Source organism: Littorina saxatilis, linkage group LG2 (genome assembly GCF_037325665.1).
Source record: "Littorina saxatilis isolate snail1 linkage group LG2, US_GU_Lsax_2.0, whole genome shotgun sequence".
NCBI classification, from domain to species: domain Eukaryota; kingdom Metazoa; phylum Mollusca; class Gastropoda; order Littorinimorpha; family Littorinidae; genus Littorina; species Littorina saxatilis.
Genome location: NC_090246.1, coordinates 33,866,587 through 33,885,741, shown reverse-complemented (window position 1 = coordinate 33,885,741; position 19,155 = coordinate 33,866,587). Strand labels below are relative to the sequence as shown.

The 19,155-nt window shown below is 40.5% G+C and overlaps 1 protein-coding gene across 1 annotated transcript; it reads left to right on the top strand.

The window, feature by feature from the left end:
• The first annotated feature begins 3,460 nt into the window (after positions 1-3,460).
• Positions 3,461-11,842, top strand: LOC138958811 (uncharacterized). Its single transcript, XM_070330106.1, has 2 exons — positions 3,461-4,685; positions 10,361-11,842. The coding sequence occupies exon 1, from the start codon at positions 3,499-3,501 to the stop codon at positions 4,660-4,662; it is 1,164 nt and encodes a 387-aa protein (XP_070186207.1). The 5' UTR covers positions 3,461-3,498; the 3' UTR covers positions 4,663-4,685; positions 10,361-11,842.
• Positions 11,843-19,155: the final 7,313 nt, after the last annotated feature.

The window sequence follows — 19,155 nt, the reverse complement described above, 5'->3', positions numbered from 1 at the left end:
ACATACACACATACATACACACACACTCACACACACACACACACACACACACACACACACACACACACTCACAAACAAACGAACACACACACAAACACACACATGTACAGAGTCAAAAACAGTACACTGACAGCGAAAACTCTTGAAAATCAGGGAAAGTCACACAAATAGCATACACATCTCCGCCCAACTACTTATTATCGCTGTTACGCATTTCATAATTTCTTATTAAAGGCACAGTAAGCCTCCCGTAAACCATCACAGAGCTCCCCGAGCGTCTACATACAGTACGAGTATACTTCCATTTGAACGCTCACCGAACGGGAACATCCTGGCTGCTTTCTGTCGAGCGTGAGAAATTTTCAAAGAATTTATTTTCGTGGACTTGCTCCTCTGAAAAATGGCGCCTCGTTTTGGTGCTGGACGGCTGTTATGAATATTCCGAATACCGGAAATCACGCCCGGACAGTAAGCCTCCTGTAAACCATCACAGATACTGTCAGGCTTTTACACACAGTACAAACACCCTTCCATTTGAACGCTCACCAAACGGGAACATCCTAGGTGTCCTACGTAAAAAGCGAGCAATTTTTTACTGAAGAATTAATTTTGCAGATTGTCTCGAACACTTTTTGGACCCATCCTGAACTCAGGTCAAAAATGAGTTACTTCCCTTCGGGTCTCATTCTATCGATGTAAACTGGCGATAGCCGTGGATCGATGATTATCAGAATGTTTTTGGACCGTGGTGCGTTTTTGCGCTATACCTAACTTTTAAAATCTAAGTAATAAATTGACAGCTTGGTACACAAACATTCTTTAATCATAAAAGAATTCTTTTTTCATCAAGACAAGATCAGTACAATTCGAAGTTTTGAAAGTTTGAAAAAAGAAAAGCCCGGAAGCAGGGTCACGCAAGGGTCGTAGCAGACAACGGTTTATGCATATCGCCGTTCCTCTCAACAGTCAAAAGCCATCGCGAGAGTTCTTGTGAACCACAGACGTTTGTTTCGTGCATAAAAACGTGCTAATGTAGATAAGCCCACATCGAGTCGCATTCAAATGACTAACTGACGACTACATTGTGAAAAAGGGAAACTGGATCACACGGGTTCACGATGGCTCAGGGGTAAGATAAACCACGCAAAAATAAATTCTTTGAAAATTGTTCGCTCTTTAAGGAGGGCACCTTGGATGTTCTCAATCGGTGAGTGTTTAAATGAAAGGGTGTTTGTAATGTGTGTAAAAGCTTGACCGTATCTGTGCTGGTTTACGGGAGGCTTACTGTGCCTTTAACGAGGATAATAAAGTGAGAGAGAGAGAGAGAGAGAGAGAGAGAGATAGAGAGATAGAGATAGAGAGAGAGATAGAGAGAGAGACAGAGAGAGATAGAGAGAGAGAGAGAGGGGGGGGGGGCAGAGAGGAAGATAATTATTCACCAATTAGAATCAAGTTCACCTTCACAGTCGCTGTAGAGAATGGAGTTTAATTTTCCGTAGCAGGCTGGGACAGCTTTGAACTCAATTACGCCCTCTTTTCCTCCTATCTTTGGTATACCCAGGAGCAGAACGTTACTTGTGGTGTACAAGTACCCATTTTGTAGTTCTTGCAGTTGAATGTTTTCTTCAACAAACACGTTTACTATCTGTAACCCCGTATCACTAACTACAGATACAGATCTCCTTTCCATCACTTTATATATCATCGATTCAGGGGCTTGGGCGACAAATTCACAATGTTTGATGTCATTATTGTCAGGCACCATGGAAGTTACATTCAACACGAATGAAAATATATATTTTTCGGCGGGATATGCCGAGAAAGCAAATGGTTCAGAGCAGTTGAAGTCCTTTTCAGTGATGATGATAGGTTTATTTGTCGCATTATTCGCCACAGCGACAGGCTTGCAAAATGATACATCTTTTGAATATTTCTGCTGCTGTTCTGTACCTGTACAGCGTGTTGGTATAGTCTGGTAATGAACGCTCTTTTCCTGGTATAGAAACTTGGGGGTGGCCGTAGAGCTTTGTATGTACTGACAGAAGAACAGCAACGACACGTAAAGGAAGACAGGGTGGCGTCCAGTCATGATGTTATGCTTGGCCTGAAAACAAATAGTGAACAAGACATTTATTTTAAATTATAAACGATGAATATATGACGCAGGTTTTCCACGCATATTATTCCAGACAAATGTGTACCGTCAACGATTTTTCTTTAACTGAATAAAGGGAATAAGCACACCGAACTGAATGAAGGGAATAAGCACACCGAACTGAATGAAGGGAATAAGCACACCGAACTGAATGAAGGGAATAAGCACACCGAACTGAATGAAGGGAATAAGCACACCGAACTGAATGAAGGGAATAAGCACACCGAACTGAATGAAGGGAATAAGCACACCGAACTGAATCAAGGGAATAAGCACACCGAACTGAATCAAGGGAATAAGCACACGACCTGAATGAAGGGAATAAGCACACCGAACTGAATGAAGGGAATAAGCACACCGAACTGAACGAAGGGAATAAGCACACAGAACTGAATGAAGGGAATAAGCACACCGAACTGAATGAAGGGAATAAGCACACCGAACTGAATGAAGGGAATAAGCACACCGAACTGAATGAAGGGAATAAGCACACCGAACAGAATGAAGGGAATAAGCACGCCGAACTGAATAAAGGGAATAAGCACACCGAACTGAATGAAGGGAATAAGCACACCGAACTGAATGAAGGGAATAAGCACACCGAACTGAACGAAGGGAATAAGCACACAGAACTGAAAGAACGGAATAAGCAAACAAAAAAGCAACTCCACAAAGCTCCACATACATTCAATTGTATCGATCCCTTTTACTACCTGTATACAAATATAATTACTTGAAAAAAGCAACAGTCCCATCTCATCTTTTTCTTCTCCCACATGCACTCGTTTTTGTGTGTGTTTTTTTCTTTCACGAGTGGCCTTAACGTCCATAGCTGTTTTTCTCAAGCCATTTTAGGCAGTCAATACTTCCTTTGATGCAAGATATCTGTGTACGCCTGACTTGCTGTCACTAGAATCGCCGCATCATAGAGGGCGCTAGTCGTAAAGTCGCCAGGCGGCGCTTCTACTCTAGAATAACTTTGTTTTCAGAAACGGATAGAAACATTGCCTAGAAGTTTATTCCCTCGCTTTGATTTAATTATTATTCATCTATTGACTACGTCACTACGTAGTCACGTGAGTATTGTGCGCGCATGAGCAAGAAGTCAATTGGCGGTAAGAGCTTGAAGGTAATGGACGAGCTGTTCCACACCATGGATTAAATCGTGGTTCATCGAACTGGTTTTGTGCAGGACTAATTCTTTTTCGACTGCAAAGTGTTTGTGTAATAACGTTTTGTGTTTGGAATTCGTTTGTAAGGTGAGTTGCCCCTTTTTTCATAAATGACAGTGATTTAAATCGTTGAGGGCTTGTGACCGGTTCCACCTGTGTTGTGTGTCGGAAATGAATGATAATGAGAAAGCCGGGCCTGCTGAGTCAGGAGATAGACCTAATCCGAAGCCAAGCTCGGAACAAGCGAATCAACAAATTATCCAAGATTTGATGCAACAATTAGATGCCAAGTGGGAAAAGAGGTTCGCTGCCCTCTCGAACCCCACGCTGCTGAGCCAGCAAAGTAGGTTACAGGCACAGACAGGCCCTGAGTTGGTCGAATCACAGTCTGAAAAGCCTCAAGGTTGCAAAAGAAAGGGGGCTAGTGCTCCTAATGCAAAGAAGGGCAAGACGCTCATGAAAAAGCGCAAGGTCGAATCGAATCAGCCTGAGAGCAATGGGGATTCTGAATCTGATAGTCATTATCGCTCAGACTCGTCTGATGGAGAAATCCTTGTTGAGGATGACGTACTCTCGATAGTCTGTTCGGACGAAGATTTGATGAAAGAAATTGATGGTGAACTAGACCGAGAAGAAATCACTGCTGACGCAGTAGCCTCCTCAATGGCCGATTTGATTGATAAACGGTTTGCCAAAGGACTGGGCGAAGATAAGTTTGCTGAGAGGATAGATCTATACCCAAGGCCCATCAACTGTCAGAAGTTGCAAGTGCCAAAAGTAAACACTGAAGTGTGGAAACTGTTGCCCGTGAACGCAAAAAAGGCGGACCTGAAGCTAGCCTCTATCCAACGCGCTGTGATAAAAGCCGCGACTGCAGTGACGTCATCCACGCAGGCACTTTTTAAAGCGCAGAGAGAAAAGTCAATGAAAGACGGGAAAACCGGTAAAGCCATTGTCAAAGCTAACTCGGATGCGCTCGCTATGCTTGGGCATGCCGGCAGAGAGCTCTCCCTAAGACGTCGCTATGCGCTACGCCCACACCTCCCAAAACACATGATAGGGCTGTGTTCGGACTCGGTGCCAATTAGCAGCCAACAGTTGTTCGGTGACAATTTGTCAAACTCGCTAAAGGAGGCCAAAGAGCTCGACAGATATGCACAGAGTACAGGTGCGAATGTGGATAGACGTGGGTTCAACTTCAAACCGTGGAAAAACAATGGTCGAAAGCCTTTTTTAGGCATGAGACAGCCGCAGTGGCAGAACAGATTTCAGAGTCAGAAGAGGCAGTTTGGGGGAAAGAACAGTCAGAGAGCGCAGTTCCCCAGGAGAAACTAAATGACGATGCTGTCACTTCTCAGGTGAGAGAACTATCTGTATGTCTCTCCTCTTTGCTCACAGATATATAAAGATGGAGACCTCTCTCTTTCAAGGTGGTAGAATAAAGCAGTTCTTGGATATCTGGAAATCATTAACCTCAGATCCTGAAATCATTCAAACCGTGTCTGGTGTTCACCTTGAGTTTAATAAATCTAGATCAACACCTAGATCTAGTCCATTTAAAAACCAACCTTTGTTGAACAAACAGGAAGTGAAAGTAATTGATTCAGAGATTCAAAAGCTGAGTGCAAAAGGAGTGATAGAGCAGTGCGAATTTGAACCGGGGCAGTTTGTTTCACCTGTTTTTACACGGCCAAAGAAAGATGGCACACACAGGATGATTCTTAACCTAAAGTGTTTGAACAGAGACATAGCTTACCATCATTTTAAGATGGAAACGCTACAAGCTGCTGCGTTGAAATTGGTGACGCAAGACTGTTTCATGGCTTCCATAGACCTGAAGGATGCATACTATTCTGTACCAATCTTTGAAGGCCACAAAAAGTTTTTGAGGTTTGAATGGGATGGTAAGATGTGGCAGTTTAAATGCATGCCAAATGGTCTCGCACTTGCTCCACGCAAATTTACAAAATTGTTGAAGCCTGTGTTTGCTACCTTGAGAGAGAAAGGTCATCTGTCCACCGTTTTTGAGTCACTTGAGAAAAAGTGACTCTATGTAATCGGTCAGTGTTAGTCTGTCCGGCCGGCCGTCCGGCCGGCCGTCCGGCCGGCCGTCCGGCCGGCCGTCCGTAGACACCACCTTAACGTTGGACTTTTCTCGGAAACTATCAAAGCGATCGGGCTCATATTTTGTTTAGTCGTGACCTCCAATGACCTCTACACTTTAACGATGGTTTCGTTGACCTTTGACCTTTTTCAAGGTCACAGGTCAGCGTCAAAGGAAAAATTAGACATTTTATATCTTTGACAAAGTTCATCGGATGTGATTGAAACTTTGTAGGATTATTCTTTACATCAAAGTATTTACATCTGTAGCCTTTTACGAACGTTATCAGAAAAACAAGGGAGATAACTAGCCTTTTCTGTTCGGCAACACACAACTTAACGTTGGGCTTTTCTCGGAAACTATAAAAGTGACCGGGCTCAAATTTTATGTGAACGTGACTCATTGTGTTGTGAATAGCAATTTCTTCCTGTCCATCTGATGCCTCATATAATATTCAGAACTGCGAAAGTGACTCGATCGAGCGTTTGCTCTTCTTGTTCTGGATGATTCTCTGTTACTTGCTGAGACAAGACTAGCATGTATGCAAAATGTGATTGATACAGTGCAACTATTGCGATCAGTTGGTTTCATTGTTCACCCAGGAAAGTCAGTGCTTGAGCCCAGCCATTGTGTTCAGTATTTTGGGGTAATCATAGATTCAAAGCAGATGATTACCACTCTTGGTTTAAGCGTGTTTATTCAAATTCTCATACACACGTTTCAAACAATAACAACATTGAGAACGTTAACAAGCAGATTGCTTATGGACACGTTCTTGAACTTATAATCAATACACATTCAGATAGCAAAACATGACGAACAAGTGATAGCTTCAACACTTATCTTGATAATCTTTAATTATATTTTATACAAATAGGGTAAAGATAGAGAGAGAGAGAGAGAGAGAGAGAGAGAGAGAGAGAGAGAGAGAGAGAGAGAGAGAGAGAGAGAGAGAGAGAGGGAGGGAGAGGGAGAGAGAGAGAGGGAGGGAGAGAATGCCTGGCTACATCAATTGCACAGTTAATATAATATCAGCCGAAGCGATTAGTTAACATAACATAGTCTTGTACAACAGAGAATATTTTCGTGTTCAAAGATATAGTTAAATCAGTATTTCCAAACAAGAGTGTTTTGCAGTCCAGAACGTGTGTTGGCAGACTATTGAATAAAATGGTTCTATGTTCTTTAAATTTTGGACAGTGTAACAAGAAATGTTCAGAATCTTCCGGGCATGCTCCACACGTACATTCTAAATTATCAGAGAGGTGTCGGTTAACTAAGTCTTGTTGCAAATCGCTCATGTTTAATCTCAACCTGCTGTGAAGTACCTGTCCCTGGCGGTTGCCTAAATAATAATACTGTGGAACAACAACATCTCCATCGGTCAAATACCTTTTAAATTCACCAACTGACTGCGTTTGTTGTATATTTTCTGGAAGATTATTCCACAAAGCTGTCGTTGAAGGAAAAAATGAAGATTTATATAACTCACTTCTGCACAATGGAAACTTACGTTCAAGAGGGCGTCGTCTGTGGTAAGGATTTACATCGGAAACCAGGACCGGCAGTTTGGAATATAAATATTCTGGGGTTAAACGATTTACAATTTTATAATACAGCAAAAGTTTATGACGACGTCGCCTTTCTTTCAGGGGCACAAAACCCGATTCGTTATACAGTTTTTGGTGGCTTGTGCCACGTACTGCACCTACAATGATTCGGATTGCATCGAGATGCAATGTCTCCAACTCGTCTGCCAAACACTGTGTACAGTTATCCCAGATAACGTCCGCATAATCAAACAATGGTAACATAAAGGATTTATATATAACTTCAAGTGATTTTCTGTTTAAACGATGCTTGAATAAACCAAAACACGCAATTGACTTTCTACATTTAGCAATTAGACTTTTTATGTGGGAATCCCATTTACAATTACCTTGTAGAATGACGCCAAGGTGCTTGTGATTTTCAACATCAACTAAGTGTGCATCTTCGAAATACAATGGTGGAAGTAAAACATTTTGTTGCCTACAAATGTCCAACAATTCTGTCTTTTGACAATTAAAAGTGACTTTCCATTTAGAAGCCCATGTGCGAATTTTATCCAAATCAGAATTCAAAATCTCTGCTCGTACATCATCGTTATCTAAACTTAAATACATACTCGTATCGTCTGCAAAGAGTTTCAACACTGATTCAAGACCAACACCAATATCGTTAATATAAATGAGAAATAAAAGAGGTCCTAAGACAGAACCCTGAGGGACACCAGCAGAAGGGGTAGCATAACTTGATTTGGTTCCTTTCAATACTACTGCTTGTCTGCGATCGCTCAAGTAATGTTCAAACCAAACAAGCAAGGGACCTCTTATACCTATCGCCTCAAGCTTGTGGAGCAGACCGCGATGCCAGACTTTATCAAAAGCTTTGGATACATCAAAAAATATTGCCTGTGACATAATGTTTTTATCAAGTGCAACACAAAAATCATCATATATACTCAATAGTTGATAAACAGTCGAATCACCAGCAATAAAACCAGATTGGCAGTGTGTAATCAAATCATAATTTTTCAAATAACCAAACACACGGATTTGTATACATTTTTCAAGCACCTTCCCAATACAACTCAGCAAAGAGATTGGACGGTAGTTGGAACAAGCACTCCTATCGCCTTTCTTAAAAATGGGCGTAATGTGGGCAGTTTTCCAGACAACTGGAAAAACACCCTCAGACAAGGATCTGTTAAAGAGAACTGTAAGCGGTGGAACGATAACAGGTAATCCATCTACAAGCAATTTATTATGTATTCCGTCAGGGCCCACGGCCTTGGATAAATTTAAATTCCTTAACACTTGGACAACTTCAGCTTCTGTTAATTCAAAAGTCGATAAAGATGTATTACACCAATTTGCCTCGGGCAGGGGATCGTCTGGATTTTCAACTTTAGACTGGCTTTCAAAATAATTATTAAACAAAATCGTTTTTTCACAAATGTTATCAATAATTTTTCCATTATCTTCTAGCGGTGGAATTTCGTTACATGCAACACCTTTTTTCTTCAAGAAGGAATTAACAAGTTGCCACCAATTTTTGCTTCCGAAGTTCTGTTTACAATTTATCCTCTCATCAAGTTCTAGAAAATAATCTCTTTTTCTTTTACGAATTTCATCTGTATACTGATTTCTAGTCAGGCGGAATAATGCCCACTGCTCAGGTGTATTTAAGCGCTTAGCAACTTGATGTATACAATTTTTTGCGTTTCGTAATTGTAAAATATGTTCAGTCATCCATGGGGCATCATCTTCACGTACTGTTATTATCTTAACAGGCATACATGTTTTTGCAACACGGAATAAATGTTCAGAAAACAAGGCAGCAGCTTCGTCAATGGACGCATTTAAAACTGTGTTCAAAAGATCAATTTTGTTCAATTCAAACAAAAATGTATCAACATCTAACTTGGCATAATTATATATAGTCCTTTTGAACTGACCTTTTTTTAATCTCTGTGACGTTAATTTTACACATGGCACAGAATGGTCACTACAAATGGGGGGTAACACTACAACTTCACTGATTAAGTTTATACTCGTGGTCAGGATCAGATCGATGCATGAGGATTTAGTTTCTGTAATACGTGTGGGTTCAGTAACGAGCTGGTGCAGATTGTTTTTTTGTATTAAATTAAGAAAGTGGGGAGATGGATTATTCAAAAAATCTTCGTTAAAGTCTCCAAGAATTAGAAATTTATGTGGTGTTCTCATTACTTGCTTTACAGATTCGTCAACCAAGTGCCAATAGTCAATCCGAGAGTCTGGTGGTCGGTAAAATGAACCAACCAGCACAGTTTCTTGCAATAATTTAGTTTCTACCCAGACTGCTTCAAGGCCTGGAATTAACAAATCAGGCCTTGGTTTGCAAATAAAATCGTTTTTCACATAAACAGCTACCCCTCCATATCCATCTGGCCTATCAAGACGCACTGGGGGATGAAATCCTTTGAGGCATAAACTGTCGTTTGATATCGAGTCACACAACCAAGTTTACCACTCTTACACCTGATAGGAGTGCAGACCTGCTTTCGTGTTGTAAGACTGCAATGTCCAAACTCTCAATGACAATACGATACTTAGCCAAAGTCATAGGGAAAATTGTAGCGGCATTCCCTGCAGTGAAATATGGGCCTCTATACTACAGACAGCTTGAAAAGGAGAAAAAAGCAGCGCTTGCTAGCAGTAAAGGGGATTTTGATTGTTGCATGAGTCTGTCTTTTTCTGCAAAGTCAGAACTACAGTGGTGGATAGATAATGTGTCGGCTTCTTACAACAACATACACCAGTCTGCACCAGATATCACTCTTTCTTCTGATGCTAGTCTCACAGGTTGGGGCTGTGCACTTGGAGACGCACAGTCAGGTGGTTTATGGCTGCCTGTTGAAACACAGTTCCATATTAATTACCTTGAGTTAAAAGCGGCATACTTTGCACTGCTGTGCTTTCAGGATCAACTTATTGGTAAGCATGTGCGCATTCTTGTTGACAATACCACGGCTGTTGCCTGTATCAATCACATGGGTACTAGTCATTCGGATACGTGTGACTCTATTACCAATACAATGTGGCTGTGGTGCATCACTCATGATATCTGGCTAAGTGCAGCTCATATTGCAGGGAAAGATAACACTGCTGCTGATTCTGAATCAAGGAAAATAAATCTGGATACAGAGTGGAAGCTGGATGAGACAGTATTAACTCAGGCTCTCAGTTCTTTGCAGGTGAAGCCTACTATTGACTTATTTGCATCCAGGTTAAACAAACAAATGGACAGGTATGTGTCCTACAAGCCAGACCCAGAAGCATTTGCTGTAGATGCTTTTTCCATGAACTGGGGAAATGTTGAGTTTTATGCATTTCCTCCTTTCAGTGTTATCACACAAGTTCTCATGAAGATTCGTCAAGACATGGGCATTGGAGTGGTGGTGGTTCCACGCTGGACGACGCAGGTTTGGTGGCCTCTGCTCAACAATCTCCTGATCCAGGAACCAGTGGAGATGGAAGGGAAGGAACTCTTGACGCTACCTTCTCACCCGGGCATACTGCACCCTCTTCATCGTTCCCTTCGACTTCTGGTATGCAATGTATCAGGGAACGCTATCTCCAGGAAGGCTTCTCACAACGTGCTGCAGACCTGATGATTCAGTCTTTCAGATCATCGACTCAAGCTGTGTATAACTGCTATATTTCAAAATGGCGATCTTATGCTTCAGAGAATAGTTTTGATGCTGACATAGCTTCACCTGCAAGAGTAGCTAACTTTCTTGCTTCGCTGTTTGACGCTGGAGCAGGTTATAGTACTGTCAATTCTGCCCGTAGTGCGTTGTCAGCTTACTTACCCATGCTATCGGGTCAGACGATAGGAAGTCATCCAGTTGTGTGCAGAGTGATTAAAGGTGTTTTTGAAGAAAGACCTTCTTTCCCTAAGTATACTGACACCTGGAATGTGAATGTTGTATTAGACTATTTTGACAAGCTTCATCAACTGCATGAACTTTCTTTGAAGGAACTGACACTGAAAACGTGTATGTTAGGCCTAAAAAAAAAAATAGGTGTGGTTACGGTAACCCGACCTACCCTATTTTTAGGGGCCGATCCTATAACTTTTTATTACATTTGTCAAAAAAGAAAAAAGAAAAAAAAAACCGAGTGCAAAAAACGCAATGAAAGCGAAAGCGCCCGAGTCGCACACTTATTTCCCTGTCAAGTAGGTTTAATTTGTACACATTAGAAAAAAAAGTTAAAAAAAAAAAAAAAGTGATTGCCTACCTACCTACCCTATTTTTTTTGGCTATGTTACCGTAACCACACCTGTTTTTTTTTTTGGCCTTAGTAGCTTTAGTCACAGGTCAAAGGGGACATGCTCTACATTCTTTAATGGTGGATGATATCAGAGTTTTTGATCAGAAGTGTGTGATAGTGTTTTCAAGCAAGCATAAGACTACTAAACCTGGGTTTCACACAGAACCTGCTGAAATACTCGAATTCACAGATAATGAGAAACTCTGTCCTGTACGTCACTTGAAGAAATATTTGACTGTAACTAAGCCCTTAAGGAAAGGGAAGCAACTCTTCATCAGTTATTCAAAACCTCATTGTGCTGTAGGAAAACAGACTTTTTCCAGGTGGATCAAAGCTGTGTTACGGAGTGCTGGCATAGACACAAAGAAATACACAGCACATTCCACACGAAGTGCGAGTTAGAGTGTGCCCTTGAAAACTATACTCAAAGCTGGTAGTTGGGCAAGTGACAGAGTGTTTGTTAAGTTCTACAAGAAAGATGTTTCTGTTTCAAATTTTGGTCAGATAATTCTTGATGGTTACTTTGAGAATAAAAGTTAGAACTCTTTAATTGTCTGATTGAGTGTGAGTTCACATAGACTGTTTCTGAAGTCTCACGTGACTACGTAGTGACGTAGTCAATAGATGAATAATAATTAGAAAATTAAACTAGACTTACGCTAGGAAGTTGAAGTTTAATTGAAATTATTAAGAGTCTATTGACAGGAACGGAGGAGTTACGTCCCTCCCTTGTCAGTAGATTTATGATGATTCAATAAACTGACCCTCCCTATAAGTCGTCAGTCTAGTGACCACACACAGCTCTTAACATTGACTTCTTGCTCATGCGCGCACAATACTCACGTAACTCCTCCGTTCCTGTCAATAGACTCTTAATAATTTCAATTAAACTTCAACTTCCTAGCGTAAGTCTAGTTTAATTTTCTAATTAATTACCATACTTGTGGTGTGTTTTCGAGCAAACCGTGTCGTGTGCAGTGGATTCCTTAGATTCTTCAGATTCCTCAAAATTTGCCAGAAACTCCTCCAAAACGGTCAGATCAATATATAGTATCCCTTTAACTATCTGTTTATAGGAATATTTTGTCCGGGTTGTCTCTAAGAACAAACCCTCTTTAAAGTATGAACATAAAAGCCATATGTAACTTCTGCAAATTTTCCGAAAGATATAAGACGACGCAGGATGAAAAAAATATTTCACTTAAAACGTGCGACACTTCGATGAAATTAATAATATAAAAATAAACTTGTCAAACACTTTTTGTATCTCAGTTAACGAGTTCGAATGCACAATATGTCACTTAAGCTTGCACACGTTTCTGCCTGAAAATTCTTTCTAGAAGGGTCACCTAAAAGCCGCTCAAATGAAGGCACCCCCCAAAGTCGATCTTACAGATTCTAAGGTATAACTTCCAAAGAATCGACAAAGACTAAAATTAGGCAACACTAGCATAAAAGAAAGTCCCATCCATTGTCCATCTAGGAAGGGTCGTTTTGTGTACTACTTGTGTTACACCTTTCTGAATGATGTTTGTTTGTTTGTTTGTTTGCTTAACGCCCAGCCGACCACGAAGGGCCATAGCAGGGCGGTGCTGCTTTGACATATAACGTGCGCCACACACAAGACAGAAGTCGCAGCACAGGCTTCATGTCTCACCCAGTCACATTATTCTGACACCGGACCAACCAGTCCTAGCACTAACCCCATAATGCCAGACGCCAGGCGGAGCAGCCACTAAATTGCCAATTTTAAAATCTTAGGTATGACCCGGCCGGGGTTCGAACCGGGGCACGACCTCCCGATCACGGGGCGGACGCCTTACCACTCGGCCACCGTGATGCGGTTTTCTGAATGATGTATGTGTCAATTAATCGCGTAAGGGGTCGCAAACGAAATATTATTGTGTCACAACAAACAAAAGATGTCCTTGAGCAATGACCCAGTGAATTGCTTTGAAACTATCAGGATCTTATGCCATCAAGCATACAGACAAGAGATACTGCAAGTAAAATGTCTGAACATGACAGGCATTTTTGTCAGATTTATTGCAACTCGCCGGATTTGTTTTTGTTTTAAACCCCTCACTTTTTTGTTTTGATTTACGTGTGTGGTAGTATTGCACAGTTGGTCATAGGACATGATCCTCGCAGATCCCCAAAATGCATGACTTCAGTTGCAATAAAAAAAATCCCAAAGTTTTATTTGACTTCAGTTGCAATAAAAAAAATTCCCAAAGTTTTATTTGACTTCAGTTGCAATAACAAAAATCCCAAAGTTTTATTTGACTTCAGTTGCAATAACAAAAATCCCAAAGTTTTATTTGACTTCAGTTGCAATAACAAAAATCCCAAAGTTTTATTTGACTTCAGTTGCAATAACAAAAATCCCAAAGTTTTATTTGACTATACTCACCAGGGGTACATGAATAAATGCAAATACGACTTTTGCAGTACTTGCAATAATCTTGTTTTTCCATGCTTTAAAAAAAAATGCAAATCGCCAAAAACTAATGACGGTCTTTTTAAACTGTGTCCAGAGAGCTGAATGACATTTGAAGAACTGCTTGTAATGTTCAGTCATTTTACTTGAAGTACTTATTGCGCGCAGGCATAAGATCCCGAAAGTTGCAAAGCTATCCACCGGAAAGAAGATTTTGAATGGTGACAAATGTTTACAATTGAAAAACTTCGTCCATGTTTTGACTTATACATGTATCAGAATGTTTACATTTTATCCTTTCAGTAATTGTTGATTGCCCTCACATTCTATTTATTTATTTATTCCAATAACCACAATATATATATCTTGAAATAGTAAAATGAAACAATTTACCTATATAGCTATTCTGATGAACACGTGGGGGAATTCGGGGGCTGTGATTGGATGGTCTCTTCCGATCATCAAAGCATAATGCTACGGAAGTCGGCCATTTTTCTCAATATCCAAAAGCATATTGTCAATAACAAAGACGCATGGTTCCGGTTTACCCATCTGTACCACGCGGCGATGTTTCTATCGACAACAGCATACACTGACAACTTGAAATTCTTCTCGGGAATGTTTTTCAGCTTTACAAATGTCGATAGCATACCCTTTTCTGCTAACTTCCCGATGAAACAGGACTAAACCAATTATTTTCTGTCCCTAAACACCACAAAATGCCCAAAGTCGAAAGATGTAGTACAAACAGGGGAGTAAAACGGAACAGCCGTTTTTGTGTGCCTGTGTGAGCTCAGTTGCCGACTAACACAAACTCAGTTTCGCATTCGGCTTTTCTTATCTCGTAACTCCACACTAAATACCCCACTTCCCCCCTGAAGTATTGATGTACAACCCATGGCACTAACATTCATGTAGTCGTTTATAACTTAGGTTGAAAAGTTCGCTTCATGACGAGACAAGTATAAATTATGCCATTCACCCAAACTGAAAACTTCTTGTCGTCTGCTCGCGTTGTACGGATTAGCTGTTCTCTTCTCCTCCCCTTGTTGCATCCTAGTTCTTCAGTTGTTTCTAGTTTTCCGTTGATGTTGTGCTTTGGTCTTCTTCATAAGCAGTCTTGTTCAACATGAAAAAAAACTCAAACTTCTTTTTGTTGTATTCGAATGAACTAATAAAAAGCTGTTTAACAGCTGTGTTGTCAAATAGAGGGTTTTTTCGAAGTCAGTGTGGCGCCTGCGCAAAACTAATGCGCATAAGAAACTGCTATCAAAACCTGAGATCAACGCATCGACTCAAAAACTGTCATTTTGTAAGTTTGGAACAACAAATCAAGGTCAGAACAGCTATATAATCGCTATTGTGTTTTCAGCGTAGCAATAGGGTCCGATATTTAGACTCGAACAAGTATAATGCGACGAGTCGATTAATGATAAAAATGATCACAATAATAATAATAATAATACTTGTCTCGTCTAAATATCGGACCCTATTGCTACGCTGAAAACACAATAGCTGGTAATATATTCAACCAAAAGCAACTGGAAGTGTGAAGATTACACACACATTCAGTAAAACCGTGTGATATTCTTTAGGGGCCTAGATATGTATGCAATATGTAATTACTGGGTCAACATGTTTTGTTCTGATGTCACAATAGTTATATTTGTAAAAAAAACACAAAAAAACTGCCGTGTCTTCCAATAGTTGTTTTTTTGCAACATTATTGATCAATACTCAGCATGGTCCGAATCATACTATTCCAAGCACATGTGCATCAAAGCGCCATTGCCCGTAAGCAGAAATAACGTTTCCAAATTGGAAACTACATTTATCACATCCTTTTATTTTCCAACAACTTAGATTTAAAAACGTGTCACAGGATTTGGATATTGGTATAAAATCAGAGCTCTAAAAAAATGAGTAACTTTGATGAGGTTTTGAAAATTGGACGCGCAACTCCGACTCACATCTTCTCTAACATCCACCCTCCCCGCCCCCCCCCCCCACCCCCTCGATCCCTCAATCTCCCCTCATTCCCTCCTTTTAACACCCATCTACTATCAAGATTAGATTGCACACTGAGGAAATTCATATGTAAACAATTATCATTTGCTTTAAATATGTAAATCAAAGAAGAAACAACATTTATTGAATTTACTTTCTAACGTTCGATAAACCAAATTTCAGATCTTTTATTTTATTTGTTTGTAGATGACGCCCCCTTTACAACAAAGCGCATTGTTTCCTGTACAGTACAATGTTATTTAATATGTAAACTGCAAACCAAGTATTCAAAAACAATCTATTGTGTGTGTCCAGTTCAGCCTTTGAAGTTATCCAATGCCAAACCATAGTTCGGTTACTTTTTAAGATGACGCCCTCTTTATGACGAAGAGCATTTTTGTATGTGAATCGTTTACTGGAAGTACATTCAGGAGTTGCAAACTTACCGCAAAAGAGGATGAATCTGGCTAATGAGATGCATGCAGCACGATGTCCTCGATGAGAAGAGGCGTGGACACCTCTCTGTGGCACAAGTCGCGTCAGTCTCCAAAAGAACGTACCATCACCAATATCAGTTCAAACAACGAAGAGGAAGAAACATTTACACCACAACACAGCAGTAAGCACAAGTTAATTCAGAAAATTTCTAACACCACACACAATAACGACAATCAAATGGAACATGCACATCTGAAATTTTCGTATGCCACTGCTGTAAACTACGAGCATGTCCCGTGGTGCGTATAAGAACGTGGCTTTTTATGCGGTTTCTCACTAATATTGTATAGAACTCCATGTCTCTTTTGTTCAACAAACATCGTGCTTTTGCCGCACACAGCAAATATGTAATTAGTATGACCTTCTTCGATCAGAACAGTTGCATAACGACGCAACGAGGCGGAGCTTACAGGCAGTTTAATAACATGTTCGTCTTACAACAATGCATAGGACTAAGTTTGTCTTATTCTGACATGTTCGGACGTTTTGAAATGTTCATTTTCTGTCAAAAAAACATAAGAACGAGGCCTATTCTGATAGTTGGTGCAAGATCACTGTCAGAGTTGAGCGTTGCATGAAGAGATTTTGGTGCATCTCGGACAATAAATCAGGGCTCCCCATAGAGCGCGTCCCTGCGTCCTATACGCACTATAAGCCGAAATCACGTGCTAGAAATTCATGGAGGGGGTCCCGGGACGCACTAAACCAGCAAAGAGCGGGTCCCGGGACGCACTCAATTTCCTCTGTCGTACGTGCGTCCCGTATACTCTTTTCAGACTTTAGTCGTCAGCTAAGTCAAAGTGCAAACACTAATTATCCCATTTTTTACGCGGGAACAAAGTGTTCGTGTGTGTTGTATTTGACTTGGTTTTGTTGAAGTATCCTCCTCGCAGATACTCTGGCAAAGGAGGGCACTACGAAGGACCAGAATGACAGATCAACCACCTTCAAAGAAGCCAAGACCATCATCAAGGCCAAGCAACACAAAAAGTGGTTGGAGCAGCACCCACACTACAACAAAAACGACGCCTTTCACCTGCTCACAAGGTCTCAGCAGGTCCTCATATTCAGGCTGCGGACAGGCCACAACCGAATGAACCACCACCTTTTCACCAAGCTCAGAATTGGCCAGTCAGACCAGTGCCCTTGTCAAACAGGCAGCATGACAACGGAACACCTGCTGCAGACTTGCCCACTACACGATGGCCTCAGGAGCCAGATCTGGGCGGAGGCGACCACGGTGCAAGGGAAGCTCTATGGCAGTCTGGACGACCTACAGCGCACGGCAACATTTGCGCGGAGAACCGGCGTTTCCATCTGAGTGATCGACAAGAAGAAGAAGAAGAATATTCTGATAAAACAAACAAAACAGTTCATATCACAGTATTCGCGGTTACAATGCGATATATGTAAATAGGGGGTTTGGGGACCCGGGACTCTTGGGACCCTCTAAAACTCTGCTAAGGGGGTACCCGGGTCCATGGACCCTCTAAACATTAAAAGTGGGGGTCCCGGGACCCTCTAGGACGGGCGTTCGTGGGGAGCCCTGTAAATGTATTTCATCAAACCGATTCGCCATAATTATTAGTTGACACCGAGCTGAGAAAAACAGAAAATAAAATAAAAATTAAACAGGAACAAATATTAAACAAGTCGCGTAAGGCGAAAATACAACATTTAGTCAAGCTGTCGAACTCACAGAATGAAACTGAACGCAATGCAATTTTTCAGCAAGACCGTATACTCGTAGCATCGTCAGTCCACCGCTCATGACAAAGGCAGTGAAATTGACAAGAAGAGCGGGGTAGTAGTTGCGCTGAGAAGGAGAGCACGCTTTTCTGTACCTCTCTTCGTTTTAACTTTCTGAGCGTGTTTTTAATCCAAACATATCATATCTATATGTTTTTGGAATCAGGAACCGACAAGGAATAAGATGAAAGTGTTTTTAAATTGATTTCGACAATTTAATTTTGATAATAATTTTTATATTTTTAATTTTCAGAGCTTGTTTTTAATCCAAATATAACATATTCTCAGGAAATGATGAAGAATAAGCTGAACGTAAATTTGGATCGTTTTAGAAAAAAATAAGTTGTTTTTACAATTTTCAGATTTTTATTGACCAAAGTCATTAATTAATTTTTAAGCCACCAAGCTGAAATGCAATACCGAAGTCCGGCCTTCGTCGAAGATTGCTTTGCCAAAATTTCAATCAATTTAATGGAAAAATGAGGGTGTGACAGTGCCGCCTCAACTTTTACAAAAAGCCGGATATGACGTCATCAAAGGTATTTATCGAAAAAATGAACAAGTCGCGTAAGGCGAAAATACAATATTTAGTCAAGTTGCTGTCGAACTCACAGAATGAAACTGAACGCAATGCAACGCAGCAAGACCGTATACTCGTGGTCCACCGCTCACAGCATTGGCAGTGAAATTGACAAGAAGAGCGGGGTAGTAGTTGCGCTGGGAAGGATAGCACGCTTTTCTGTACCTCTCTTCGTTTTAACTTTCTGAGCGTGTTTTTAATCCAAACATATCATATTTATATGTTTTTGGAATCAGGAACCGACAAGGAATAAGATGAAAGTGTTTTTAAATTGATTTGGAAAATTTAATTTTGATAATAATTTTTATATATTTAATTTTCAGAGCTTGTTTTTAATCCAAATATAACATATTTATATGTTTTTGGAATCAGAAAATGATGGAGAATAAGATAAACGTAAATTTGGATCGTTTTATAAAAAAAAATATTTTTTTTACAATTTTCAGATTTTTAATGACCAAAGTCATGAATTAATTTTTAAGCCACAATGCGGAAATGCAATACCGAAGTCCGGGCTTTGTCGAACATTACTTGACCAAAATTTCAACCAATTTGGTTGAAAAATGAGGGCATGACAGTGCCGCCTCAA

What these genes read in the sequence shown, in the direction of transcription:
- LOC138958811 (XM_070330106.1), top strand. Translation starts at nt 3,499, where the DNA reads ATGAATGATAATGAGAAAGCCGGGCCTGCTGAGTCAGGAGATAGACCT.